This window comes from Palaemon carinicauda, chromosome 15 (assembly GCF_036898095.1).
Source record: "Palaemon carinicauda isolate YSFRI2023 chromosome 15, ASM3689809v2, whole genome shotgun sequence".
NCBI lineage: Eukaryota > Metazoa > Arthropoda > Malacostraca > Decapoda > Palaemonidae > Palaemon > Palaemon carinicauda.
In genome coordinates this window covers 61,994,853-62,016,985 of record NC_090739.1, presented here as the reverse complement: position 1 = coordinate 62,016,985, position 22,133 = coordinate 61,994,853, and the positions used below count along the sequence as shown (strand labels likewise).

The following is a 22,133-nucleotide window of genomic DNA, read 5'->3' as shown; positions in this document are numbered from 1 at the left end:
CGTATGTATGTATTCACATACACGCACACACACACACACACACACATATATATATATATATATATACATACATATATATGTATAAATATATAAATATATTTATATATAACTATATATATATATATATATATATATTTATATATAAATATATATACACACACACACACACACATATATATATATATATATATATGTATATATATATATATATATATGTATATATATATATATATATGTATATTATACACACACATATATATGTATACATGTGTATATATATATATATATATACAGTTCTCACGTAATGTTACAAAAAAATGTACACATAAAATCTGTTACGTATTCTATCTTCTTGCAAGATTGTATCTTGCATGTTAAGTATGTTATTCGGCAAGAAAAATAGTGGTTTATAAATCTACTACGACAACAGATAAATTAGCCAATATGTAATTATGCGCAAGTCTTTCCAATCACCCGCTGGTAAACTTCATGTAGTAAATGAACAAAAGACTCTTGTTACTCTGCTGGTATTCGGGCCTCGATGGGACCCACTCTAGCTCCACTCGGTTATTAAGCTGGTTACAAGTTTTATTAATATTTTTTTTTATCAGACAAATGCTTTAATCCTGTTATCACTGATTTGAAAAATATAATCTTAAATTTCTTATGTTTCTATGTTTTTGCCCTTGGCTCTTTATATACATAATTCAAAATTTTTATATTAAAAGTATATGATGAACCTTTACAGTTAATTATTTTTCTCGCTATTAACACCATCCATTTTGATTTCCAGATAATCTTTTAATATAGGTACAATCCCAACTGCAATAACTACTATTAATACTAAATCCATAATATTCTACCCGACTGAAAACTTGAAATAATGTCAGCCAAAATGTTCCACGTCGGAAGGTTTCTGATGATAAGAAATGAATCCAAGACGGAATAAAACCAGAACAATAGAGATAAGGGAATGGGGTGCTACTACGAACACTAATAGAAAATTAAAATGCGTTGGAAATCGAAAGCAAACGTACATAAATTTAGCACTGAAAATCCGACAAAGACAATAAAAAGAATTACGCACTTTTAGTATGTAAGAGGAAGTATTATACGTTATATTATAAAAATTTTATATAAGACTTTATATATAATGCAGGAAAATCGTACATCACTCACCGTTTATATATATATATATATATATATATTGCATATTTTTCTTAAAATGGTTGTTATAGCTGTCCCATAATCTTCCAATGCACCCTGTCTAATTCAATCTTATTGTGTTGTTGATTTGTCATTTGTTTGCTGTGAAAAACATGTGGGTTGACTCCTGTGGTCTTACTGTCAGATTCCATATGCATTTGAACTGTCATTGGGGTTCGTACGAAGGTTGTCTATTTCTGGTACAATTCATTTATGAATAGAAATGATCAGGTAGGAATGTCTTGAGAGAGAGAGAGAGAGAGAGAGAGAGAGAGAGAGAGAGAGAGAATGCAATTAGGTAAAAGAAAATCGAATATGCAAAAGAGAGAAGGATAATATATGCTTTTGTATGATGAAGGAGAGTTAGGGGGTGGTGTGGCAGATTCTGTACCTTAACAGTGAGATTTCAATAAGCAGGACATTTGAAAGTTACTGAATTCATTGGCGTTACCTGTATTGACGCAAATTGTCGATCGACTCGTTTTCATTGTTTTCTATTGAACAAAGATAAACTATATATGTTTATCAAAACTTTTCATACTTTAATTACTGTATTTCCTGTTCATTCTTTGTATTTTTGTGTCAGTTTACAGGGTTGAATGTTGGTTTGTTGATTTGTTGATTTTTTAAAGATAAGGTAAATGCTTAATTTTACCCTTGGAACAACAACATTAACTACTACTAGTAATAGTAGCAAGGTATAACAACAATAATAATAATTAGGATAATAAGGAAATTCATAATACATGTTAGGAAAACAACAACAGCTGAAACTTCATTATTCACTACAACAACAACAGCTATTAAAAAAGATCTCGTGAGGTGCAATTTTAGAGTCCCTTGTTCTCCGAGCCAAATACGACATGTCACATAGAAATTCTGGCGTAGGTTTGACGTGACAATAAATTAAGATTAATGTTTCTTTTTTTTTCAACTTTCAAATTCAATTGTTTATTATTTTTCAAGAGGAATGTTTTCTTTTTTTTTAGTATGATCTTTAAGATAATTATGTTTCATTGCTGCCTTTGGAATGAAGTATTTTTTGGGTATAGTTGCTAGCCCTACGCCCAGCTCCATTCTTGGAACGATCCACAACATTCGACTGATTACAGGCGCATATTTTATGCCTAAGGTAACAGGGGCACATTGGTATCTGAATATTTCTGTTCTATGAAAATTCGAACTTTGAACCTCCTGCTAGTGTCCTAATCCTTGGCTCATCAATATATACACGCCATTTTATAAGCTTTTTTTTCCAGCTGATATCGATACACATTTATAACTGGGTTGACTGATGACTCTGGTCACGATGGAACCACGGACCATGCGAACACAACCCTAGTGCTTTGCCAGTCATTTATGTCAAAAGTCGTAGTATTTTTTGTGCGCTCTGTTCCCGTCTCATTTGTTCAATCTTTTGCCTTTTACTTTGTAGCACAATTGAGGGATTTTCTCTCTGAGTTGCACTCGACGCTCAATGTAGTTCTCAACCCCAATGCCGAGCCAAATTCCATGATTTATAACAAGTCAACTCTGTTCTAAAGCTGTTGAATTGTCTTGTGCTCTTAAAACAGTTACGTTATTTCATTGGATGTGCCCGAAATCTCTCTCTCTCTCTCTCTCTCTCTCTCTCTCTCTCTCTCTCTCTCTCTTTTATTTTTTTTTATTTTACCATCTTCCGTAGTATACTGTACCTGTTAATTCAATTCCTCATAGGAAAGCAGGTTCTGTGTCCTTCTCGTTCATAATAGCATTTTGTTTAAAGGAAACACTGTAATGATTTACTGGTTATTTAGCTATAGATTTTATTTTCATCACCTGAAATATTCATAATATAAAGTCGTTTTCGTTTTATTTGCGTTAGTTTTTTTATACAGTAAAACTTTTGCCGTGACCTCTCTAATCTACAGTTCGTTAACTATTCAAGAGAGAGAGAGAGAGAGAGAGAGAGAGAGAGAGAGAGAGGGGACCTAGTTTTAGTTAGGTACCTACGAAGAACTGAGCTATTCGCTTATATTGCTTTCATTATCACCATCACTATCATTCTTATTTAAGCCTCACAAATTTTCAAACAATAGTTTGCAAGCAAGATTATAAAGAAAACAATTCATTATGATTACCATCACTATTATTCTTATTTAAACCTTGCAAATTTCTAAACATTAGTTTGCAAGCAAGATTTTAAATAAAAAAGGACAACGCAGTTTTACTAGAGAACGTAAACGGAACAAAAAGAAAAAATATAAATATTTGAAGGTAAAGAAAGATAAAAGGACAAGCATGAGGAATGTAAGGGAAAAGTTTGATTGCAAGAAAGGGGGGGAAGCAACGTGGCCCCTAAATTAAGAACCAAAGTCAAGGCTTTCAAAGAAGGGTTGGGCGTCTCGACTATACTTAGAGAGATAATCTCACATAATACGGTTAATACTATTGGGGGTTGTTGCGTCATAGCCGAGCGTCTGTGCCGCATCTTAATCGTCATTGGAATCTAGGAGTTATTGTTCATTCATTTAAATTCTTCTTATATGACTTCTATCATAATTGTTCCTACGTGATTATCATACAGTATCGATTTCGACCAAACTTGAGAAGATTTGCGAAGGGTATGTCTTCATCCCCTTTTTGTTTGTTTAGAGAAACTACACAAAAACTACGCAACCGATTTTGACAAAACTTGGTAGTTATGTTAGGTATGACCCAAGGATGAATCTGTAATATTTTGGATAAAGTACATCAAAGTACAAGTACGCAGCAGTACTATGAAAATAAGCGCATTGTTAATTCTCTGTTTGTGAACAACATTACGTAACAAATACTGAACCAATTCAACGAAATGTGGTAGGCATGTGGGGTATGACCCAAGGACAAATCCAGTAAATTTTGAAAAAAATATATTAACGTAAAAGTACGCAGTGTAGTTAAGAGTCATGCTTTCTACTGAGTATCCTTCTAGTATTGAAAATTCTTTTGATAAATGCTAAACGTATCTAGAACACATTTAAAAGAATTAAAAAAAAAAGAAATAATTTTCTACCCATCCTTTTATTGTCTTTCGAAATATCAAGTTTAGATAATCAATCAAAAGGTAGAAAGCAAAGAGGTAAAATCTAGCTTCTCAGAAAACGGAGCTGAAAACTAATAGAAAACTCAAACCGAAATACCTGTTTCAACTAGTTTCCAATTCAAGGCCCGAAAAAACGACCAGCGCTTGTTTGCTTGCGAAAAGAATCTGACCTTCGGAGGACTGGTTATAAATAGGCGATTCTAGAAGAAACAGTCGTTCGCCAATCTACTGTAGTAGGCCGGATAATCCTGGGAAGTCGGACGGAGGATTAAGACCTTGCAGACGGTGATTCTGTCTCGAGGAATTTGTTGCGAACTGCGAGTTAATGGTTATTATTATTATTATTATTATTATTATTATTATTATTATTATTATTATTATTATTATTATTATTATTATTATTATTATTAATGGCGATTATTATTATTATTATTATTATTATTATTATTATTATTATTATTATTATTATTATTATTAATTTCTCAATGATTTTTATATAATGATAAAGATCTGCAAAACAATTTTCCGAAGAAAAGAACAACAAGGTTTCACTAACGAGAATCTAGACGCAAGAAAAAAAAATAGTAAAAACAGGAAGATGAAAAAGGAAAGATAAAAGGACAGGCAAGAGGAATGCGGGAGGAAAAAGTTTACATAGCAGAAAAGGGGAAGCGACGTGGCCACCTAAATTAAGAACCAAACTCATGGTTTTGAAAGAACCCGAGGGTGTCTCGACTGTACAGTATGTAGAGGGGTTATCTCATAAGGGAAATTCCTTCTGGGAGACGTTGCCTCATAGCCAGGGTTCGCTGTCGCAATCTTGTTCGCCAGTGGTGTTTAATAAGATTTAGTGTTCGTTTAATCATATTATTAGGGCGTTCACTCTACTGTAATTTGTTTTTTTTTTCTTTTATTATTATTATTATTATTATTATTATTATTATTATTATTATTATTATTATTATTATTATTATTATTATTATTATTATTATTTCAAGCTTAGCTATAACCCTGGTTGGAAGAGCAAGATGCTTTAAGCCCAAGGGCTCCAAGTGGGAAAATATCCGAGCGAGGCAAAGAAACAAGGAAATAAAGAAACTACAAGAGAAGTAATAAACAATCAAAATAAAATTTTTTAGAAAAAGTAAAGAATTGAATATGATTTTCGATATAAAAATTTATTTTTTCAATATTTTTATAAGTTTGCTTTATATTTTACTTCCTGGGTTTACTCGGGCCAGCTCTTTAAGAGTAGAGCTTGACTCATTGGGATGGTTAATGACTATGTTCTCACGCATAATGACAATATTTTCACACACTCATAGTTGTTGCTTTATTTGATTCTCTTTTTACAAAATCTAATCGCATCTAGAACACTTTTAACAGATTTTTTCTCACACCTTTATCTTGTTTTCTTTCTTGATATGAAATATAGACAATCAAGCAAATACTAGAAAGCGAAAACTCTAATCTTATCAAGCTGGGTTTACACGATCAAACGGTTCGTCGAACCCGGCTGCTTATCAATCGGTTCGAAAAGGTGGAGTCAGCCACAAATGCACAAGGTTTGTGGACAATGAAGCCCCGCCCACAAAAGTTCGGTGAGAACAGACTTTCTTCAAACCGTTCGACGAGCGTGTTTGACGTTCGAACATTACTTCAAATACTTGTCTGTCGAACCCGTTGAGACACTACCGCTAGAGAGTTATGGGGTCTTTTGACTGACCATATAGCACTACATTGGATCCTTCTCTCTGGTTACTGTTCATTTTCCCTTTGCTTACACACTCTCACACCGAATAGTCTGGCCTATTCTTTACATATTCTCCTCTGTCCTCATACACTTGACAACATTGAGATTACCAAACAATTCTTCTTACTGCACTGAAATTGTTTAATGGCCACTTTCTTCTTTGTAAGGGTAAAAGAGACCCTTTAGCTATGGTAAGAAGCTCTTCTATGAGAAGGACACTCCAAAATCGAACCATCGTTCTCAAATCTCTGGTAGTGCCATACCCTCTGTACCTTGGTTTTCCACTGTCTTGGGGTTAGAGTTCTCTTGCTTGAGGGTACACTCGGGCACACTGATCTATCTTATATCTCATTTCTCTTCCTCTTGATTTGTTAAGGTTTTTATAGTTTATAAAGTGATATATATTTCAATATTGTTGCTCTTCTTAAAATATCTAATTTTTCTTTGCTTCCTTTCCTCACTGAGCTATTTTCCCTGTTGGAGCCCCTGGGCTTATAACATCCTGTTTTTCCAACTAGGGTTGTAGCTTAGCAAGTAATAATAATAATAATAATAATAATAATAATAATAATAACCGTGTAAACCCACCTTTACCTGTCTCAGCCAGTTTCCAATTCAAGGCCAGAAAGATCGCGCTTGCTTGCGCGCGAGCATAGTAGCATGTGAAGCATCCGACCTTCGAGGAGTTTGTTATTCATAGACAATTCTCGAAGATAATTGTTGTAACTCTAGTAGGCTCGAAAATCCTTGGCTGTTGGAGGATTAAGGCGTGCAGACAGTGATTCTTTCTCAAGGAATTTATTCCAAACTGCGAGTTATTGGTGATATAACAACTTACTATTATTATTGCTGTTTTTATTGTCATTGTTGTTAATTCTTTATTATTATTATTATTATTATTATTATTATTATTATTATTATTATTATTAATATTATTATTATTATTATTATTATTATTATTATTATTATTATTATTTTTATTATTATTTTATAAACTATCATTTGGCCCTTTTGACCATGTCTAAAATCTTCACGTATAAAAATAGAAGATGCTAAGGGAGTACATTGATAAAAACACATCAAATAAATTAGATGAACAAATAAACAAATGAATATATTCATGCATCAATAGAATAGAATTGAGGAAAATCTTCAAGTAAATTGTACGAGGGAGAAAAGGGGTTTAAGATATTACGACAGAAAAATATACAGACCGAAGTATGAAATGTGAGTGACTGTTTATCTCCTTGCTTTGCTTTATGAATTTAATTCCTGATCTCTCTCTCTCTCTCTCTCTCTCTCTCTCTCTCTCTCTCTCAGATAGGGCTCATTCGTCAACGTTAAAAATGTTTTGACCCAAGAACCCAAGAAAACGATTTTGTATAATTGTACTCAGTTTTTGGCAAAAAAAGAAAAAGTGAAATACTTTGCCAGCGAAGTCCTTCAAAAAGTTTAAGACGTCGGCTCTGGCTCTTTGGAGAGAGAGAGAGAGAGAGAGAGAGAGAGAGAGAGAGAGAGAGAGACTTTATAGTTGTTTCACGTTTCTCCCCAACTCTTCCATTTGTTTGTTTTACAGAAATACTCTCTCTCTCTCTCTCTCTCTCTCTCTCTCTCTCTCTCTCTTGGCAGATGTGGCCTCTGATGCTTTGGCGACAGTATTATGTGCCAATAAATCCTTTTCTCTCATTATGTCCTTTTCAATGTTTTACTTATTTTTTCATGTTGGCGCTCAAACTGATATCCTGCATAAACAATTCTAGTTTTGTTTACGCTATTTTTACACTACTTAATTTCTGCCAACTGCATTTTTATCTAAGTTGGAGAGAGAGAGAGAGAGAGAGAGAGAGAGAGAAGCGTCTCTTATTCCTTGCCTCGTCTGCGTGGTTTCGGTGATATATACATACGTACGCATATGTAATATATATATATATATATATATATATATTGGAGGGAAATTGAAAAAAAAGAGGCAGAAAGAGATATGTTGCCAAAATGGCTTAGCTGGGTGTAATATATATGTATGTATATTAACATTCGTATCAAAACATTCTTCATGTAAATCTAGCCTACATATATTGCTTATTCGTTAAAACAGAGAAGACAACGGATTTAAACTAATTTTGAGGAACATCCAGGATTTCCGAAAAGAGGTTGGATGAATTTTAGTTTTTTTTTTTTTAATTGTGAAAAACATGCAATCTGGACAAGAGACTAACTAGAGGAGGGGAAGAAGAAAGAGATAAATAGATGTTAGGAGTAAAATAAAATGGTAGAAAAAAAAATATCGAAAATGATGATGTAAAGGAAGAAGAAATTGGACCCTTCCAACGAGGTAAAACTTGATTGGCACAAGGTTTGATATATTAAAATAGAAAAAAAAATCTACATAAATGATAAAAGTAAATTTGAAAAATAAAGCTACTATGAAAATAAAAATCTTTAATACTAAACCTTTATTCCTTAAGAACGTTAAAATATTAAAAAAATGGGAAACTTGAAAAATTCAACAGGTCAGTCATCGTGTTCAGATCAAAGTATAAATCTCTGCGTTTAAAAAAAAAAAAAAAAAAACTCTGCACTCGCGTAAAATGTCTAATTCTTAAAACGTAGCACAGTCAGTGCCCCCTTGGAAACTGAATATACATGGGTTAATCTCGTAAGATCAATACGCCATCTTGTTGATATTACTTTAGCTTTTTTGAAGAAACAATGGATTTGGTTTATTTCAACTTTTATTGTTTGGTTCATTATGTTAGAGTTTGTCGTTTCGTCATTGTAGAGTGCTTATTTGAAATGGGATCAGATTCCCGTAATGCTCAGATAGGTGAAGCAAACGTAAAGAAAAAAGATTGATAGAAAATGAAAGAAGAATTGTAACGATGAGAATAAGATAAAAACAGATTGAGAATAAGGAAAAGAACACGGAATGTATCATTGAGATAAAAGAGAATTAATAGAGAAAGAAAAAAACAAAGAAACAATATCAACCAAATTAGTAAAAACAACAACAGCAACAGCAAAGTATCATCCGAAAGCATGATGATTAATCGCTGGACGCTCTCAGCATATTTTATGCAAATGACCCTTGCTGCAGATTACTTTCTGAGGCTTGGGTACGAACAAGGGAATGAGTCTCATTGCATAGCAGCTTGCAAAAGGAACTAAATGACGTTTGGTGTGAGAGGTTATTCACTCAAGCGGGTTCTTAAATCAGGACGATAAAAAAAGGTTAATAAGTGTGATATTACTGAATTTTTAATTTTTTTCTGAAACCTGCAACAGATCTTTGAGGTCTGGTTCAAACAGCAGATAGTCTTGATATCCGGAAGCTTTTTGAATTATTATTGATTATTTTTCATTTCAATTTAAAGAAAAAAAAAGTACTTGACAATGCACTTTTTTAAAAGAAGAAAAAACGAAACAGAAATTATCTATTTTTCAATAGAACAATAAAAGTAGTGAAAGAAACAAAGAGGTAAAAGAAAGCGTGCCAGTGAGGGCAGTGGGCCATTTGGCGTTCAAGGGTTTACTGTAATTGTTGGTTAACGTTTAAACCTTTGAATTTAATTGCAGTTTAAAATCACTAGTCTTTCCCAGAGCATCGTTCTCTTGTAGGCCTAGTGAATGAATTTTTGGCCGAGTTTCAAGTATCTTGTATCCTGTGAACTAAATTCGTGAATTCGCTTTATTACCGTGGTTGGAGATTGGTAGTAAACCCTTTATTCTTGCTTCACTCGAGCTAGATTTAAGATATTTTTATGTTTCAGTAATTTAGAGAACCTTAAAATATTCCAATTATTAGAGAAAGTGCCTACTGTCAACGGATGTGACACTACAATTAAATTGTTTAAGATTTACCTTTCTCTTCTTTATTTTTGGCTACCGGAAATCGATACAGATAACTTTCTTGGTGGGGGAGGGGACGTGGTATATAAAGATTAAATAAAGATGTTCATCAAGTCTAAGATATTAATGAGGCATTATTTGTCTTGTATGAATGGCTCCCATGCATTTTGTCCTTCTTAGTAGTACTTGCTACATCCCCCGACCTCCGCAAACGTATCCTGAATCCACAGCCTTGTCTAATCCACTTCCTCATTAGCTATGCATGCCACAATAGAGAATTCCTTGACCCCCAGTAGGTCAAATGGCATTCTCCGAGATTGCTATTCAGTTGCCACGTCCCTTGTTGTTGAAAATAAATTAATTATTGATAACGTGCTACTCTGTTATAGCAATCTGTAAGAGTGAGTTATCTTCTATTCTGTATTAACTAGGCAGGATGAATCTCAATGATTATAACTTATGATCTATCTCTACCCTTAAAAGAGGGTACGGCTCATCAATATGGATGGCCAGCAACAGAAATGAATTCTATTAAATGTCGTTATAACCCAACATTTCAGTGGAATATAAAACAGGCTATTCACATTTTGTTGTTTGGTACTCTGATGACGTAAACTGCCTCGCCCATCTCGCCGACCAATGGCAAAACTCTCTTCCTCTGACGACATTGCCTCCCAGCTCCGTAATTGGCTAGAAATTACTGACATCATTCCCATCCATTTTGGCGACTGTCCAGGAAGTGCAACAGGCTTTGGGTAGGAGTAACATGAGCGAGATAGCACCAGATACCTAATGGAGGGAAACGTTAGAAGAATGATAAAACGCCCGAGAGTCGTTGACTCCTTGTCGACAATGGAAAGACATGAGACGCCAGGTAGATCGAGAGGCTTACGTAACACTTAGAGGTTCAGGGTTACCTGGCTTATGAAAATGCACAACGGGACACGGTCAGACGCCTCTAAGTATGTTGATGGCTGTGTGGTTGTCATTTTTATTAAGGAGCTGTTATTCTCTCTCTCTCCTCTCTCTCTCTGTCTCTGACATTTTGACAGATGGAGATTACGGAGAATAGGTAACGTCAATTCTGATAACAGATAGGTAAGCAGGATGATAGACTATGGAGGTTAAAGAAGAATGAACTAATAGGGCCAACAATGATGATTTCTAATTTGATATTAAATATTCAACGTGTTTAGTAGAAGCAACACATTTGTGACTTAAGCACACACACACACACACACACACACACATATATATATATATATATATATATACATATATATGTGTGTGTGTATGTATACACATAAATGCACACACTCATATATATATGTGTATATATATACATATATATGTATATATATATATATTTATATATGTATATATATATATATATATGTATATATATATATATATATATATTTATATATATATATATATATATATGTATATCTATGTATATGTATATATATATATTTATATATATATATATATATATATACATATATATATATATATATATATGTATGTATATATATATATATATATATACTTATAACATTAAAAACTAAAAATCTTTTATTAAAATTTTGAAATTAAAAATTTTCACTGAAATGAGAGTATATATTCTATACAAAAACGTAATAAAAATACACGTACGAGATCGGCCAATGAATAAAGTTCAAGCGAAAATCTCACTAACAACACCAAGAACTATTTTTTGGCAAAACTTGAGTACTCTTATTATAATTCGGGAAAACCACAATAGTTGTTAAGACTGTTATAATCTTGTTTATAATCTCTAGTATATGCATATTACCTGTTTTGAATAAACTATCTTGTGCCAAGGCTCCTAAGCATATTTTAGAATTAGATATTGGTTTCGTGTAGGTTTCTTTAGGAAATGTCAATATACAATTATGTACATCCTTTGATTTAAGGAACATTATATCAATTCATTATTGTATTCTTTCTCCATATTGCCTGGTTTTCCGTTGTAACTGAATAAGGTTGGCAGTAACAGAAATGCCATCTCTGTGATTTTCTGGGAACCGAGAATAGAGCGCATCTCCGGCTGATCATGTTTTTGGCTTTATGCAATATCATCAGACAAGTGCCAACTTTATGACTTCTCCAACACATGGCATTCCTCTTAGAGAGAGAGAGAGAGAGAGAGAGAGAGAGAGAGAGAGAGAGAGAGAGTCTTCTCATGAATATTTGATTTCTCTATCTTTTTGTCTGTTCGATGTTGTTGCTTATTTGACTCGTGCTGATTTCTTTTGAAGTATGTAAGTGTCATTTATAATTAACATCCGTCGTCAATATTAATCAGTCACGTGACGTCAACATTCTATTTTGGTTAGGGAAGAGGAAAAATTCCCTTGGGCGTATGTTGTATCAATTCATAATCACAAATGATCTCTGATGCCTTTTGATTTGAAGTGTATTTAGAGTTTGTCATTGAGCAGTAAGTGATGACAAAGACCTTTAGATTTTTGACGAACTTAATTGATTCTTTTTTTATGGAGGTTGATAAAGGATTAATAAGGAATACTAGTGTTAAATACTATTTGTAACAGTGTAGTCAGCAATCTTTTGAAGTAGTTTCCACATATATTTTTTTAGCGTTTTTATAATTCTAAGAGATAGGAACTTTTAACCCAAAGAAACTAATTATGTTAGATAATTTATTTAGATATCCATTGGTTCATTCTTAAAAAAAAAAAAAAAAAAAAAAAAAAAAAGTTTTCTGAACAGTACATAAATACAATCAGAGTAAATTAGAGATGAATATTTTTCATCAAATATAAAGAAAGAAGTGTGAAAACTTAAAGAATGCCACTAAATAACAGAGCTAAAGCTCTATTAGACAGAAAAACAATTTAATCACCAACGACAATTGTTTCACATCAGCAATTCACTACGCGATAGGAACCTGTCCGCTAAAAACCAAATAAGCATTTCAGGTCATATTCCCTTGCAAACCCCATTTCCATCTTGATAATTCACAACACGATGGCAGGCTGGCAGGCCACTGTCACTACCTGATTTGTGGTGATGGCAGCCTGCCGTTCTTCCGTATTGGGAAGGGTGGTGGTGGTGGTGGTGGTGGTGGTGGTGGTGGAGGGGGGGGGGGGGGTGGAGAGGGAGTTCGTAATCTTATCTGTCACTTACTTCTTTTTATGATTTGTGATGTACATACATTCCAATAAGACGCAACAACAGACCGTGCTATTTCCTAACAACCGTACTTTGAATAGATAGTCCATTTGTGAAAGTAGAAATGAAAAGGATAGTTGCTAGGGTGCGTAAAATGGCTACATCACGGTCCAAACATTTGGGAGTATCGGTTGTATGGCCAGCGGCACGAGTAAGGCACATGTCTGAATGTGGTGCCAAAGATGACACAAACTGCCGTAATTATCGGCATTTATACTTCCATCAATAAGACAAAAAATAATTTATGTTAATTGTTCATTACTTTTCATATAGTTTATTTATTTCCTTATATCCTTTCTTCGCTGGGCTATTTTTCCCTGTTGGAGCCCTTGGGCTTATAGCATCATACTTTTCTAACTAGGGTTGTAACGTAGCTAGTAATAATTATTATATAAGGGACACTGAAACAAAACCTCTATGAAACCCTGTGTTTTTCATTTTCGTATCAACCGTAACGACAATTTCTTTTACCAATAGTATGCATAATTATAATTCAGTTTAATTCTCTTAATAATTGAAATTCATTCACGGATGAAAGCAAAGTATCAAGGTTCGAGAGATTGGCGAGCGACCTTCGAAGAATATAAGAAAAGAGGTTTTTAACCTATTTGGTCAATTCGACACAATTATAAAGATTTTCATATTACAGTGTTGTTTAGGTTTCAGTGGCGGCCACCCTTCCTCTTAATGTTAAGGTCAAGGCTGTTCTAATCCACTGACTAGAAGATTGCCCTAGCAGAGGACGTTGATTGTGCCGTATCCAGACCTATTTACATGTGTGGTATTTATGGTTCATATATATATATATATATATATACATATATATATACTGTATATATATATATATATATTCATATATATATATATGTATATATACACACACAGTATATATATATATATATATATACACACACACACATAACAACAACAATAACAATGACATATGCAGCTGTAACTGTCAATTCATGTCTGGGGTTTTGTCAGTTTCTATCACCCCCGCTGGCCAGTGTGTATTGGTGATGGTGGGAGATTTTCATCTGACCGCTTTCAGCAAACCGACTTACTATTGGTGGCCCTAACTAGTACAGCTTTGTTAATCATATTGATAAGCAACCCACATCTCCACGTTAAGGTATAACCATTCAAAAAGGGTATATATATATATATATATATATATATAATCTGCAGTGAGTTAATCAGTTATAAGGATTTAGCTAAAAGTTACATAGACAAATGACTTGTAGAACCAATCCTATTAGATAGATAGATAGATAGATAGATAGATAAATCGATAGATAGCTAGCCTAACTGCCCTAACATAAACTATTTACCTCGTTGTAATGAATTTCTTGTAGGCTACCAACACTAAACCCGAAGATAGTTAGATACGTGACATTTCCCTCCTTCTTTTCTGGCAAGAAAGCGGTTTAATTCTCATGTTCTACCCAACGTGATTTGTACTTTTTTTCCTTAAGTTATAAAGAATCGAGAGGACACGCCTTCGTCCACGCGATATCAAGATGTTTAAGTAATCCGAGACAGCTGTGCAAGCTAAATAGCTAATGGCTGAGTGGCAAGTTGAGGAACTATTGTTTTGATAAGACTGAATAATTATCAGCCACGTCATCGTTGTTATATATTTCTACAATGTATTGAAACTATGAATTATTTCTACGTTCATTCTTTAATAATAATAATAATAATAATAATAATAATAATAATAATAATAATAATAATAATAAAATAATATGTCTTAGTGGTCTCATTTAGTGTGCTTCGTTACAAAATTTATCATGTCGTAAAGTGAATAAATTTATATTAACTCTAGTGTAGCCGTGCCGTCAAGAGTGACGTCTAAATATTTCGATTAATATGCCCGCACACGCAGATTCCACAATTCCCATCTTCTCCCTCTTGCCTAATATAAATAAAACCCCGCTGGTTAGGCAATTTGTGGGAGTGTGGTTTCTTAGTCTGCCTCTCGGGGTATCCCTCTCTCACCGGGTATAACTATTCCCTATCCTTTGAGCGTATAATATATATATATATATATATATATGTATATATATATATATATATATGTGTGTGTGTATGTGTGTGTGTGTGTGTGTGTGTGTGTAAGCCACTTGTTCTTTACTTTATAGGTGATATTATGTCCTTACGTTTATCACAATGAAATACATCTGAGTCGTCTAATATTTTAGATGCGTAGATGGAATGTCAATAAATCTATTTTTAACTTGTTTTTACTTATGTAAATTTTTATGTGAGACATGATTTTGTCGTTTTCTCTCTTCCCTACTACCAACTCCCATTTTCTTTACTTTCCAATTTCTTTCATCCCTAACTCCTCTAAGCTGCGTCTAATAAGCCCATCTAAAAATAACCCAACCACAGAATTCCACAAAACTCTTCGCCAACCAAACAAGAAAGCTTGTGCCAAAAGTTGTTTAGTTACACACAGTACATAGCTGCTGGGAACCATGTCGACTACATTTCATTTTATACCCATGGTTCTAAAATGCTTAGTTAAGTTATCAGTATCTTGAATGTATAATTTATATTTATACAGTACTATATATGACCCAAGCCCCTGGACGGAGAAATAGATGCAGTATGGGAACTTAAGATTTTGTGCAGTGAGTGCATTAACCTTTCTAAAAGTCTCGTGTGGAAACCTGTATCTTTCCATGATGGTGAAGATTTCCACAAATTTAGAAGTGTCAGCGTATTAAGGGAGCAAGCATGCTTCCCTTGCTTGATATGAAGACGCCAGTATAGCTCGGGGATTCGCTCAGTTTACGAGGAGCCCGTATGAAGGTGTCCTCCCTGTGCGGGAGTATAAACGTTATTTGTAAAAAAAAAAATATAGAACGTTCCAGTGTCTTATTTATGATCATAGGCATGGAACACAAACACACACACACACAAACACACACACACACACACACACACACACATATATATATATATATATATATGGCGTAGAGAGGGTGGCTGTAGAAGGTGTCTCGGTGTTACCTTTGCATTTATTGTCTACTATTACTTTGGAATGAGGCACCATACCCATCCCCAGCAAGACTGCAACCCTTTGCTTGAGTAACAAGTAGGCAAACTAATTATTATTATTATTATTATTATTATTATTATTATTATTATTATTATTATTATTAGCCAAGCTACAACCTTAGAAAAGCAAGATGCTATATGCCCAAGGCCTCCAACATGGAAAATTATCCCAGTGAGGAAAGGAAACAAGGAAATAAACGATATACGAAGTAATGAAAAATTAAAATAAAATATTAAAAAAACATTAACAACATTAAAACAGATAATTCATTTATAACTATAAAAAGACTTATATCAGCCTGTTTAGCATAAAAACATTTGCTACAACTATGAACTTTTGAAGTTCTACTGATTCAACTACCCGATTAGGAAGATTAGTTAGTAGAGATACGGTATAGCTTTCATTGGAACAAGTCGGCATCGTGACGTTTCATGTCATTAGGTTCACATTATCTTCAGCATTATCTAGAAGTATCTTAACCGTTAGATTACGAAATTGCAACACATGCACGCGCATGCGCAGGAAAAATACTTATAGACCAGCTCCGAGAAACAGTTGAGTTTTTCTCTTTTAATTTCAGCAAGGAAATTGATGGCTGGCTATGTAAATACCTGGTGTGTTTTCTAAACTCTCTTTCGCAACATTTGAAATTTTCCGACAAAATATATCGTTGGTTTGCTTTCATATTTATCTATTCGTACTGTTTTAGGTAAATGGTGTGGCTAATGTTAGAAGTTTTTATAATAATTCTGCTCCTTTTTTATTTCTTGTCTGTTGAAATAACAGCAAATATATTTTACTCGCCTATCTATGTTTAATAGTTTATTTTCATGTACTGAAAAATTGTTACCTGCAAGATATATATATATATATATATATATATACATACATACATACACACACACACACATATATATATATATTGAACTTTAAATACACACCCATATATATATATATATATATACAGTATACAATATATATATATATATATATAAATGCCTATATGTACAGTATATATATATATATATATATACATATGTATATATAGGCCTATATATACAGTATATATACAGTATATATATATATATATATATATATTGAATTTACATACATATTGGCATCAGTATCTTCCTGTATGCCATGCATTCATTTTGTAAATTACTTTTCATGTCAATTAAAAGGATCAAAGATCACTAGTATGCAGGTCATCATTCAAGTTAATTTCGACCTACTCATAAATAGATATATGTTTACAATTTGGACTTCCAAAGGAAAAACTTCAGTTTAATATATGTAAATAAGAATATTGATGCTTATTTGAAAATATTCTTTATTGGATGCAGATAGTATACTATGAAAATGTCTTATCATTATCTACACTGTTAGAAAAAAAAAACGCAATTTTAATAGGAAATTCTCCGAAAAAATAAACTGTTCTCAACCGTATTTCAGTAAAATATGGGCGACCGTAATTTTACCTTACTTTGTTATTATCTTTTACTGGTTGGTGACCGTAATACCACTCTTTTACGTTAATATCTCCGTTTTTAAAACGGTAAAAATACTGGAATAAATGTTGCCAGACATTTACCGTTTTTTAATGCAAAATTTTAACAGTGTAGGTTTGGGTACATGTTAGTTTGTCATCGATTTGATGGTAATCAAAGTTGACCTGGTTAGGTTCTTTACTATCGGATGTAATTCAAAGTAGCCTGATGGAAATTGCACGCAAGGTTTGTCGTTGGCCTTTCGTTTATGGATTGTCTCTATATTATAGTACTTTTGAAAGATTTATTAATCTTATGTTTATATAATTGAGGTGCACGTAGCGTGTTATGTTTTTATTTGTGCAATAGATTTTTTCATATTGTCTGAAAAGTTGATTTTATATTTTATTTTCTGTTTTTGTATTTTTCGTTAATTCAGTCCAAATCAGGTACAGGCATGCTTAACTGACCGACAATATGTATGTTGTAAAGTAATAGGAAATTTGCAACCCAGGTCTGCAATAAATTTCAAAGTTTCATTTTTAATTTTCTTTCCCCACAGTCGCCATCAGCCTGGTTAGGTGCCCTCATCTACCCTCCATCTCCAGACGCAATGAAGATCATCAACACCAACAACAACAATAACGAAGAAGACAGCAAGAACAACTGCTGTCCGCCCCACCCAATTATCCCAAATGGCTTCAGCTCAAAAGCCCTCGGCTTCGACCTGCAGCAGGAACCGAACTTGAGTCCCATCAGTGTCGACGATTGCGACACCGAGATCAACAACCATTTCAACAATGCCTCCCCCGTCCTCAGCGATCAGAACAACGTCCTGCAACAGAACCACCGCAACCAGATGACGAGCAGTCACAACTTCGACGGACAGAACGTCCAGTTCCCTCTCTCGGGAGACTTCGGGGATAAGGGTCTCAAGCCTCCGAGCAACGTCCAGCTGCGTAAGCTGCGGTGCTCCAGAGAGGAGGTTTCCAGGCACAAGAGCGTTGATATTCCCTTAATCTTTCCAGTGAGTACAATTTGCCTTTTTAAGTCTTTTAGGGAAGATAATTCATTCGATATTTTTGTTTTGAAGATTCATCGTTTAGTTTAAATACAACAAAGCATTAAATATATAAACTGTGACTATTCCGTCAAAATCAGATATCTAATAACAGATGACCAAATTCAAATTGGCAATACATGCAAGACTAAACTTTTATGATTAATAGGATAGAGAACAGGTAAAATAGGATAGGGACCAAGTAAAGAAGTTAATAACACATGCGTAAATCAAAGCTGACTCTGGTCTGTTTCACAAATTCCCTCTTGTATGACCTTTCAGCTCAAATTCCACATTTTTAAAAGTTGACTAGAGTTCCTTTTGTGCATAACAAAAAAATAAAAGAATCCATGTTCAACCATTTCATATTTCTATGACGACTGGCGCCATTTCTTAGTGACAAGAGACATTTTACTAAATTATCGTAGCAGATTGAAAGATAAGTGACTTGGGGGTAATCACAACAAAATTTCTAAGATCGCAAGACAAGTGGCGCCATCTTTTGATCGATTTAGTCAAAGCTAACCAAATTTTCTTTGATGTTTCTCTAAGGTCATGAAATAGCGACGCTATACCGTCAGTGATTTACAGTGGTTGCAATTTGCTAGACTTTATAGGATATTTATCTTAACCACCATGATATGTCACGCCATCTCTTGAGTGATATAGTTACAACAAAACATGTTTTCTTAGATGTCTGCCATTGATAACGAAACTGATGCCTAGACAACATGCATTTATTACTGACATAAGGTCGTTTGATGACAAAGCAAAGTGACACACTGTTGATTAATCACAATGACTTAGCGTAGTGGGAATACAATTATACCCCATTCAACGAGTTCTTGATAATGAGAGAGAGAGAGAGAGAGAGAGAGAGAGAGAGAGAGAGAGAGTAGTAGTAGTAGTAGTAGTAGTAGTAGTACCATAAATCATTTTCCTTTTGTTCCAAATCCAGGAAGATGGCCAATCAGAGGCGATCCCCGAGCTGACAGGCAAGAATTGGACGCCCACCTGAAGAATTTGGCTGAGCAGACTGTCAAACAACAACAGGGAAATGTCCAAAGACGATTAGGAAGACAGGAGCTCCAAGTAAACGACCAGGAGGATCTCAACCAGAGGAAGATTAGCAGGATGAGTGATGATTTCTTCTTCCAGCCCGTGCTGAGCCAGTGGATTGACCATTCTGTAGTAAGACGCTGCGATTCTTGTAATTATAGGGTTTCTAGGGAGTCATAGGCCTACCTATGACAGCTTACGTCTATCTGTCCATCTACTTGTTTGTTGAGATTAATACATTCTTAGAGGGGAATTTAGTTTTTGAAACGGTTGTATATTTTCTTGCTACTTGTCAAATCGATTTTATTTTGGGGGAAAATGGTGTTTATTCTTTGTCTAAAATACAAATGCTCCCAATCTCAATGTATATCTTTCGGCATGTAGTGTATGATAAATAGATAGATACCCAGTTTGATGCAGAATCCGGAAACTATTTTGATGTTAAAACCCTAAACAATAGTCTTGGTTCAAAAGCGAATTTAATATTTTCAAGCTTTTGCATCTTATGATGAAAAAAAGAAAAAATTAAGACATGCTTTTTGAGGAATAGAGTTTTCATTTGGTTTTATCTGACGTAAGCCAAGCGTTCATTGTCTCAAAAAGTATTGATAGAATTGAATTATTTTTTAGAATTTCCAGATTTCTAATCTGAATTATGGTTGTCGTTCCAGTATTCTCCTCCCGAATACACCGATCCCTTCCTTCAGACGGCAGTAGAGAAGACAGAAGCTGAAAAGTTGGAAAAGTTGACTAAAAACCTGGGAGATAGGTCAATGTAAGTAAACAGAATACTTGCTGTATATAATTTTTATAATTTATTACAATATTTCTTTCGTTTTGTTACAAATGAAACTTTAAAATATCAGCCAAAGTCATTTTTTCTCATAACTGTATTCGTGAATAGTTTGTTTTAGTTTAGGTTAATCTCCCATGCTTATTCTAATAACCTACGTTGATTATTGCTCATCATATATCTCAAATCAAGTATAAGATCCAGCAATTTGAATTATCAAGATTTTAGTAATAGAGTTCAGTCAATCAGCCATTGAGATGGATAGTAATCTATAATTCGTCTTTTCTGTCATATATTTCATACTAGCGTTCAGTCAAAGCCTTAAATGTTCGTTAAAAATAATAGATTGATATGTTCAATTCTCTTATTGAACTCGTCTTATTTTTTTTTTCCATAAGCAATACATACCCCGAGTAATGTAGGCTACAGTACACAACTTACTTTGCTTTCTTATTGAATAATGCGTTTAATATCTAACTAATACTAGTAAATAGACAGTAGTTAATAGTTCAATAAAACTAGCAAATAGACAGACAAGCGTACAGTCGCGATAGGAAAATTACAATTTTCTAAATTCAATTAATTTTCATTTTACCTTCTAGTGTGATGCACTCCTTTTGGTGATTTAGATTTTGTTTTTAAAATTGAAAATATCAGAATTGAAAAGTTGATTCCTGTTGCAACTCTACAATTGTCTTATAGATTTTTTTTATCATAATTATCGCCTCATCTTCGAATAAGGAGAACGTTGAACAAAGGTAAGGGTTTGTCAAAATGTCTTTATGAATCTGTTGAAATGCATATATTATTCAGTTATTTATAAGAGCTCTTTGCTTGATTAGGAAGGAACTTACTTTGTAGATTCTTGTACTTTGTATTTCTGTAATTTTCACATAAAGTAACCCACAGCTGCAGCTTTTCTATAGTTCATTGTAGATATGTTGTAAGTGATTTAATTGAATATATGTTATTGAACTTGAAAAGAATGGGTTGCTAACAATTTCTCCCAATTGTTTAGGTGAATGTTCAGAATTTTATTCGTAAACTGAATTAGGGGGTCACTCAATAAGAATATTACCGTCTGAGCTAAGGATAATCTTGGGTCCTCAATTCTGCTGAATGGCGAGAACAAAATCTTTAAGCCAGTTATCGGGTCCAATAATATGAGCAAGGTTGGGGAGGGGGAGGGTTACTGTAGGAACAAATGATTGATAGGAAAATTATCATTCGAAAGTTATTAGATTTTTATTTTTAATTTTTAATGAATATCTATAGTCGTGTCTAATTTTTTTATTTGTCTGTAAAACTTGTTAAGATGAGATACTTTCACAGTAAATAAAAACAGTATCTATTTAATAAGTTCATCTTACTTCTCGAAAATGACTAAAACAGGAGTTGAACGTCTCGACAGTTTCGAACGAAGAAAAGGCACCAGAAATAATCTTGAATAAATTCACAGTTATAATCAAGTTATCTCTGATTAGTTTAATTAGTGATAGTGCTCTGTCTTGAGAGAGGTCTCGTGTTTCCAAGCTCATTTGCATATGACGTAAACTACTCTCCCGGGATTCTTTGCAAA

General features: G+C 33.6%; 1 protein-coding gene across 1 annotated transcript in view; it reads left to right on the top strand.

Moving 5' to 3' along the window:
- The window catches only part of LOC137654631 (glutaminase liver isoform, mitochondrial-like), a 50,684-nt gene that overhangs the window by 1,164 nt on the left and 27,387 nt on the right, over nucleotides 1-22,133 (top strand). Inside the window, 4 exon segments of the mRNA XM_068388431.1 lie at nucleotides 18,205-18,669; nucleotides 19,661-19,697; nucleotides 19,700-19,893; nucleotides 20,433-20,536. Coding sequence (XP_068244532.1) covers nucleotides 18,205-18,669; nucleotides 19,661-19,697; nucleotides 19,700-19,893; nucleotides 20,433-20,536 — 800 coding nt within the window.